Source organism: Macrotis lagotis, chromosome 1 (genome assembly GCF_037893015.1).
Source record: "Macrotis lagotis isolate mMagLag1 chromosome 1, bilby.v1.9.chrom.fasta, whole genome shotgun sequence".
Lineage (NCBI taxonomy): Eukaryota > Metazoa > Chordata > Mammalia > Peramelemorphia > Peramelidae > Macrotis > Macrotis lagotis.
Genome location: NC_133658.1, coordinates 572,578,130 through 572,586,735, shown reverse-complemented (window position 1 = coordinate 572,586,735; position 8,606 = coordinate 572,578,130). Strand labels below are relative to the sequence as shown.

The 8,606-nt window shown below is 36.0% G+C and overlaps 1 protein-coding gene across 2 annotated transcripts in view; it reads left to right on the top strand.

The window, feature by feature from the left end:
* Positions 1-286: 286 nt before the first annotated feature.
* CD80 (CD80 molecule) overlaps positions 287-8,606 on the top strand; it is a 41,292-nt gene continuing 32,972 nt past the window's right edge. For both annotated transcript variants that reach the window (XM_074214581.1, XM_074214580.1), the window contains exons 1-2: positions 287-365; positions 2,306-2,411. In XM_074214581.1, coding sequence (XP_074070682.1) covers positions 2,342-2,411 — 70 coding nt within the window. In that variant the 5' untranslated portion in view covers positions 287-365; positions 2,306-2,341. The remainder of the gene's footprint in view (positions 366-2,305; positions 2,412-8,606) is intronic.

Genomic DNA, 8,606 nt, shown 5'->3' with positions numbered 1-8,606 from the left:
AGTCCCAGTAACGTTCACCCCAGGTTCATTCTCCCCAGGTTCATTCTCCCCTAGGGACAGCCCTGGTGTCAAGGTTTTTTCTTTCTTTCATTTAGGGCCTTCCTGTGTGGGTGTCTCTTCCATCTATGACTTCATGTCAAACCAGTCCTAAGTTTACAACTCTAATACTTCTGGGTTGAAGTAGGATCAGATCCTCAAATTATTTTAGGGAAGTTATGGGGAAATGACGTCTTAGTGACTTCACTTTGAGAAAAAGACAGTTAACCAGTCTCATTTGCCATTTCAAGGCTGGAAGACTGTGGAATAAGAGGGTCTGCTCTCTTTGTAACTTTTTCTAGAGAAGAAAAGGAAGGAACTTGTTTTTGGTAAGTACAATTTTGCTCAACTCACTGAGGGATGATTTTTAACATACTACAGGTGGCTATAGTTCAAATACATGGAGTTGTTTTTTGTTTTTTGCTTTTGTTTCTGAACAGCAGACTGAAACTTGTAGATTTGAATAACTTTTACCTCTTTCAAAGTAGTCCCCTTGGGAGACCCTGTACTTCTTCTAGATATGGTTGCCCAAGAATTAAGTAGAACTCTTCTTTTAGAATTATCTTCAGTGGGGGGGGGGGAGTAAGATTAGAGGGAAAATTGTAAAACTCAAAATAAATAAAATCTTTAATCAAAAAAAAAATTCCTTCAGCCTTGGAGTACAATTTTTAGAATTTTTTTTTAAAAAGTTAAAATTTCTTCTTCCAAAGTTGTTTTTGAAATTTCCCAAGTCTGTTGAACAAGGTGGATTAAAATGTATTTTGGCAATAGCCTTTGTAACATATAATTTGGATTTAGAAGGGTCCTTTGAAATCATTTGGTCACAGGTTCATAGATTTAGAGGCAGAAGGAACTCTAACAGCCACTACATCTAACTCTGATTTTATATATGACTCTAGTTAAACTGTCTTGTCCAAACTCAGACCAATTGTAATAATAATAATAATTAAAATTTATGAGCATGAATTTGTGTGACTTCTAAATCATTCCTGTAAGTATATTTATCCAAAAATCAGACATATTCCTTCATAGTCTTCAATTATGTTGACCCAGAGAAATGAGAAGTCATTTCTATTGTACATCTATGATATAGTCTCCTTCACTCCTCTAGGTCCTTAATATGTTTACTTTCTCCCTACCTCTCCTCCCTCCCCACTAATGTACAATGTATTCATTTATTTTTAACATTTTTTAAAAATTGAGTTTCTAATTCTCTCCTTCCCTTCAACCTCTCCCCCACCCATTGAGAAGGCAAGTAATATATTAATTATACACGTTAAATCATGCGAAATTTATTTTCTTAATTTTTTTACGAATCACAGGTGAAGGTACAGGGGGTAAATTAAATCTAGTTGTACATTTTCCAAGAAAACTTTGTTAAATTAAGAACCAAAATTCTTTTCAAATTTAGGCAAATCCTTTTTTTTTTGTTTCATTCTTTGTATTTATATTCCCAATCCCAGCATAATGCTTAGTAAACAATAGGTACTTAATTAATGATGTTGATTGATTGATTGATTGCTCTGAGTTTTCACCCTGTCTCAACAAAAGAACTTTCATATTATAGTGAGGACTTGGATCTGTGTATTTTGCTTTAAGATAATATTTATAAAGCTCAAGTGTCTGAAATATAATAGGTTCTATCTAAATCCTTGTTCCCTTCCCTTTGAATTTTTGGCAAATTTGGACAAAAATAATAGAAGTAGATTTATTGAGAAATGAAATTATTTCCAAATTATAAAAATAAGAGACTGACCATAGAATTTGTTGTAATTATGATGTCTTTCACCTGCTTTCTCTATCCAAGCACAAGTAAAGTGCTTTCATTGGAAATAACATGAAACACTAGAAATGAAATTCACGAAGTAAAAAAAAGATGGATTTCTTTTATCATTAAATAGCCTTGATTTTGGTGTGTATACATAATTTGACAAAAGCATAGTTGAAATAAAATTAATTTTTTTTAAAGGAGCATCCTTTCATTGGTTTTGAAATAGGAAACAGCTTTCCTTCAAGAGACTTTTTTTTTCAAGATTTTAAAGAAGTTTAAAAAAATTTTTTAAGTACTTCAGGGGCCCAGCTTTAATAGAGAACCATATATTGGAAGGTTATTTTAAAACCTCTGGGAAACCCTCTAGAACTTTAATGAATGGTAATCATCATTGGCTTCTTCCTGTTTCTTCTACCCATATGGGTAGAGCATTAAACACTGATCATCTTTGACTTTGCTTCTGACATTTTATTTTTATTTTCTCTTCTTGGGTCTTAGGCATTTGGAGATAAGCCTTTCCAGACTGAAGTGGGGATGGCCCAAACCGGGCTCTCAACCCTGATACTTCTTGTGACCTATCTGGGTTTTGTTTGCTCCAGCTCAGGTAATCAACTTTCAAGGGCTCACATTAGCACTCACTACTCCCAGTGAGGTAAGGGGTACAGTGATGGAGTTTCCCCTGTTTTCTTCACAACTACATTGATTATAGGGATTCAGAAAAGTGATCTTGTTTGATGGTGTCTCCCTGGATGAAGCTAATCTATGCAAGGTGATAAATGTTTATTCTGCAAGAGGTCTTTGATTATTTTTGTTGGCTCAGTAACTAGAGGAGAAGCCCCAGTTAGTTGAATTTTATTTCTGCATGAGGTTGGGAAGAAGCTGCTTCAGTAACATTAAAAAGTAGCCAAAAAACAAGCTCAGTTTCAGAAGAAAAAGAGAATGAGGCATATTTCCCTCTTTTTAGAAGAGACCATTATGGATACAGAATGTGACCTATGATGACTTTGTCAGTCATTTTTTGCTGGGCAGGGGGTGGACACTAAACTGGGAAATGAGTATAAAAGGTTGTTTGGTTATTTTTTTTAATGAAGTTCCTCAGAGATAGGAATCAAATTATAGGGAATGGTTTCCTTCCAACAACCGGAAACAAAAACAACTGATTATGTAAATTGAAATGATCAGAAAGCTAGGGATCTCATCTAGTCATAAAGAGGTCAGCCATCTATCTGTCTTTGGTGGGATGGTTCCATTCTGGATATAGTGAAAAAGAGAATTGGTTTGTAATTATGAGTTTAAATCCTGACCCTGTCAATCACCATTTTCGATCCCAGGCAACTTACTTTACTCCTCCAGACCTCAGTTTCCTCATCTATAGAATATATGTATTAGATGTACTCGATGACTTCTATCTCTCAATCTATGATCCTCTGACTGTTCATTTGATCAGTGGATTTGGTGCAGTCTTTGTGCTAGGGACTTCGAGGCACAGCTAGATATTTTAGAATTTCAACTTTCTTTGCTTGCATCATCAATCAACAAGCATACTTTAGACAACTAATTTGTAGTAGGCAGTGTGCTACAAGGGCTATGAAAGAGACTGAGAATAGCAACTTTCTCTTGAAAACATTTTATCCCATAATCGCCTGGTGGGATTAAGTATCACTTATATAATTACCAGTCTCCTTTTAACAGAAAAGGAAGCTGAGATTCCAAAAAGGGTTAATGACATCTCCATAGTCACATAGTAGGAAAATGTCAAAACAGGTCTTCAGGATTCAGGCTCCAAGCCTAGGACTGATTCTAATCTTTTCCAATGTATCTTTGAGATGAACTGAGAATAGGTCTGGTTTCTTCCCTCACAGATCCCAGATTTCTCATCCTTCAGCTCTGGTTCTCTCTCCTTTTTTAGTATCCTGCTCTTTCTCTCCCCACCCCCTTTTCTCTTCTCTCCTTGTTCATGTTCTGTAATCTTTTTCCTCTCTCCCCTGCTCTAAGCCCCTTTTCTCTCTCCATCTTCTTTATCATATACCACTAGCAACAATTTCTGCCAATGGTTTGGAGCTTGAGGGCACATTGCTCCAGAGGTGTTGCCAGAGCCAACTCAAACAGGCAATTGTTAAATATCCAGTAAGAGCATTCACTCCTCAAAAATCAGCAGAACACTGAGAACCAGGGTTTGGATTATTATTTTATTTATTGTCTAGACTTAAGAAAAATGGTTGACAAGGCAAATGAAACTGAAAAAACTCCTTTATGCATTTCCCTCCCCAACCCCCAGACTTTCATTATCTCTTAACCTGTGGCAGTTTAGAGATAATGAAAGTGGGGAGGTGAGGAAGGAGGGTATTCCTCAGGTAACTAAACACTGAGCAGTTGAATAGCAAAATGTAGGAATAGAAAGTGGAAGGTGAGGGAGAATGTTTGGTTCTACCTGGATCTAAACCCTAAACTTTTTGCCTTTATTGAACTGAATAGATTTTGGGTTTTTTTTTTTTTGGTTTATATAGGTATTGTGCATATGACCCAGAGCAAGCCATTAAACACAAACTGCCCTCAGCATCTCTCTAGCACTATAATTTACAAATGAGTTGCTGATCTAATTTGGTTGAGGGAGTTTCCACCCAGAATAGTTATATGTATTTATAAGATAAATTTGTATACACAGGGTGCCCCAAAAGTCTTAGTTCCGTTTTGCACTAAGAGGGCCTTCTCTGGCTTTTCCATGAATAAGATGACTTAGTGCAGTTTTGCACTAGGACTTTTGGGACACCCTCTGTAAATATATGGATATTATAAAGCCACATAATTGTTTTATATGGAAACCCTAGAAATCAAGTCAAATCTTCCTGATTCCAAGGTCAGTGAATGATGATGATGATAGTGGTGGTAGTGATGAAGATGATAATATGTGTATGAAAACTGAGCAGGTTCTGAAGTACATTGGTAAGAAGTCAATAAACATTTAGTAAGTGGGCTTGGGATACAAAAAAGAGGCAACAAACAATTCTGCTCCCCAAGGAGCTTAAGGTATAATGGGGAAGGCAAGCAAACAAAAGTGTATAAGTAAATTACATATAAGATAAGCAAGAAATTGTTAAAAGAGGAAAAGTCACTTGAATTAAGTAGAATTATGAAAATTTTCCTGTAGAAGATAGGATTTTAGTTGGGGTTTGTAGGAAACCCAAGAAGCCAGAGGTAGAAATGAGGAGGGAGAGCATCCCAGACATGGGCACCATCCTGAGAAAACATGCATAGTGGAGAAATAGAAGATTTTGTTAATGGAATAGCAAGGAAGTCTTCCATCATACACACTTGTATATTTGTGTGTCTGTTTATGTGTTTGTTGTTTTATATGCTATACTGTAAATAGTATGTATGGGCAGCTAAGTGGCACCATAGGGTACATCAGAGTCAGGAAGACTTGTCTCCTGAGCTCAAATCTGCCCCCGAACAAGTCACTTAACCCTGTTTGCCTCATTTTACTCACATGTAAAAGGATCTGGAGAAGGAAATTGCTAACTGCTCCAATGCCTTTGTCAAGAAAACCCCAAATGGGGTCACTTGTAAAAGGAGCTGGAGAAGGAAATGACTAACTGCTCCAATGCTTTTGTCAAGAAAACCCCAATGGGGTCCTGAGTCAGGCAAGAATGAAAATGACTAAAAATAACCCCCCAAAATGTATGCATTTATATATATATATATATATATATATATATATATATGCTCTATTTCTATAGAAATCCTAAGTATTTTATATATATGTGTACACACATATTTTTAGGGTTTCTATATATCTGCCCTACTTTTCCTAGGGATCAGAGATTTATGGGACTAAGAAGATTATAAATTTAAATTATAAAGAGTCTCAGAGATGATCTATTTTGTGCATATCTATATCTACATCTACACACATAGAATTATATAGATACACAGTGTATCTCAAAATAGTGCAGTTTAAAGCTAGTGAAGCTAAGCTCTAAAATTTTGGGAACACTGTAGATAGACGGGTAGGGAGTAGGAAGGAAAGTAAGTAAATATAAATAGCTCCCAGTGTGATTCATTATCAACTAGAAGAGTTACACATGTAGTTGTCCTTGATGGATTTCTTGGTAGGAGAGGAAAAGGAAGGATTGACACAGAAACAACCATTTTCATAATGTTACAGGAGGAAAAAGTAGTATTGTGGAGAGTCAGGCCCTTGACTCCAAAGAAAGGGGAAAGAAAGATTCCTTTCAGGTGTCAGGGGAATGAGACACTGTGTGTTCAGGTGGGGGATGAAGGGATTGTAGAGGTGGTGCATTGGTTGCAATGACTTTGGAGTGAGATAGCAAGACAAGGCAAGGGGAGAAAGTGTACCTCTGTATGCTGGTGTCCTAAAACAAAACCCCAGTCACTCCTGGCTTGTTACTGCTCTGAGAAGAAAGTCCTTAGCAGATGTGACTTGTAAATCTTTATTTCTATTCCCTTAGTCTTAGTTCTTAAACTAAAGGGTAATGTGATCTGGAGCAAGTCCTGTACCTTTTGTTAGCCTCAGTTTCCTCTGCTATAAAATGAGATGGGATGCATTAGATTATGTCCTGAGTCCTTTTCGTTTAGATCATGTCCTGAGTCGTTTTTGTTTCTGACATTCACTATAACCAGTCAAATCAGTTTAACCTTCCTATTCATTTTTCAGTGTGTCAGTTAAGCTCAGCACCTGTGAGGATGAAACTAATTAGTTTAAATCCAAGAGTAGAAGAGTTTTCAGGGGCCCAATGCATTTCCTGCAAAGATTAGTGTGGCATATTAATAGCAACATTGTGTGATGATAGACTTAGATCTTTTCAGCAATACAGTGAACAAAAGGCAATTCTAAAAGATTTGTGATGGAAAATGCCATCAACATCCAAAGGAAAAACTATGGAGTCTGAATGCAGACCAAAATAGACTATTTTCATTTTTTAAAATTGATTTTACATTTTTTTCTCATTTTTCCCCTTTTGTTCTGATTCCTCTTTCACAAATAACTAACATAGGAATGTGTTAAATATGATTGTACATATATAATCTATATCAGATTTCTCACTGTCATGAAGAAGGGGAGGCAGAAAAGTGTAGAACTTAAAATCTTACAGAAAATTACATTTAATTGGAAAAAACATAAATTTTTTTAAAAAAAGATTAGTGTGGCAGTGAATGGATCAAAAACTCCCCTTAACTTTTAGCTCAGAAAAGATATGTGTAGAAAAGGAAATAGAGGCAAAGGGGAAATTTGGGTATATCTCAGGCAGGATGAGCTTAACCTTTGGGGATAATTCTGAAGAGGTTGAACTGATTCTGAACGGCACTTAAACAAATTAAAAAAGAAGTCTGTTTAACCAACAGACCTCTCCCCTTGCCATCAACAAAAATGAGGCAAAATTATGAACTTAGTAATTGACCAAGGAACTAAACTAGGGACAAATAGATAAAATTATCTTTTTTTGGTGGGGGGAGAGTGGGGAAGTTTTTAAGTCACCATTATTTGGGGATTTTATTGTTTGATGAATTAACTGATCAATGGATATTATAGAGGTAGCATGGTAGAAAGTGAATTGGATATAGGATCAGAGGATCCAAGTTCAAGTTCTCACCTCTTGACACTATCAGTGTGACCTTGTATAAACCATTTAACAGATATGGACCTCAAATTCCTCACCTGATAAATGTGCTAAATGTCCTCTAAGTTCCCTCTCAGCTCTAAAGCTATAATCCTAGTGAGCTGGTGGATACAATAAATGTATATTCACTATGTATTTGTCATAGTATATATGGAATAAGCAGAGAACATTAAAGCAGAGAAGGCAGGGTTAACATACAGGGAATGATTCAGAAACACTTGGGGTGTTGACTAGGTGAGTATTAGGAATTCAGAGGAAAGATAAAGTTCAAATTGAGGTTGAAATAGCTAGAGGAGGTTTCATAGAAGAAATAAGGTTTCAGCTGAAACTTGAAGGGTAAATAATGGCTTCAGGAAGAGGAAAGGAAAGAACATTCTGAACCAGAGGAATTACTCAGCTGAGAATAGTGGTGAGAATGAGCATGTTGGGTGGGTGCAGGACATTGGGACCCTCTTCCTTGGTAGAAGGATCATAGTCTTTAAACTAGAGGGGGATTTTGAGTTTCTTTCCCTTACAAATTAGGAAAAGAGGAGTAAAGTTACTTATGTATGGTCTCATAGGGAATAAGTGACAAGGTTTAAGTCTCACAATGGGGTAGCTAGGTAATGCAGTAGATGGAGTAACCATCCCTGGAGTCAGAAGGACCTGAGTTCAAACACAAGTTTCAGATGCTTACTAGCTGTATGACCTTGGGCAAGCAATTCAATTCCAATTGCCTCCAAAAAAAGTGTCCATCATAGGTCTTCTAACTGCAAATTGAGCTATTTTTTCTACCATACTACCATAATTTCCCCACTCCTCTAATCCTTCCCCCAATTCACAATGCTTTTGTCCATAAAATGCCTTAAAATATTTGCAAATAGTAAAGTTAAGTTAAACTAATTGAAGGAACAGAAACTAAAATGAATTCCAGTTTTACCTGTGTGACCTTAGACAAAGAAGTTGTTGACTCTGGGTCTTAGTTTACTTCTCTGTAAAATGAGGGTAATTGAACTAATTAAATTAAGGCTCCTTTTAACTCAAATCTATGACATTCCCTAGAATAAGTAGGTCACATATATATATATATATATATATATATATATATATGTATATATATATATATATATATATATATGGAGAGACAGAGACAGAGAAAGAGAGAGAGATATACATACATA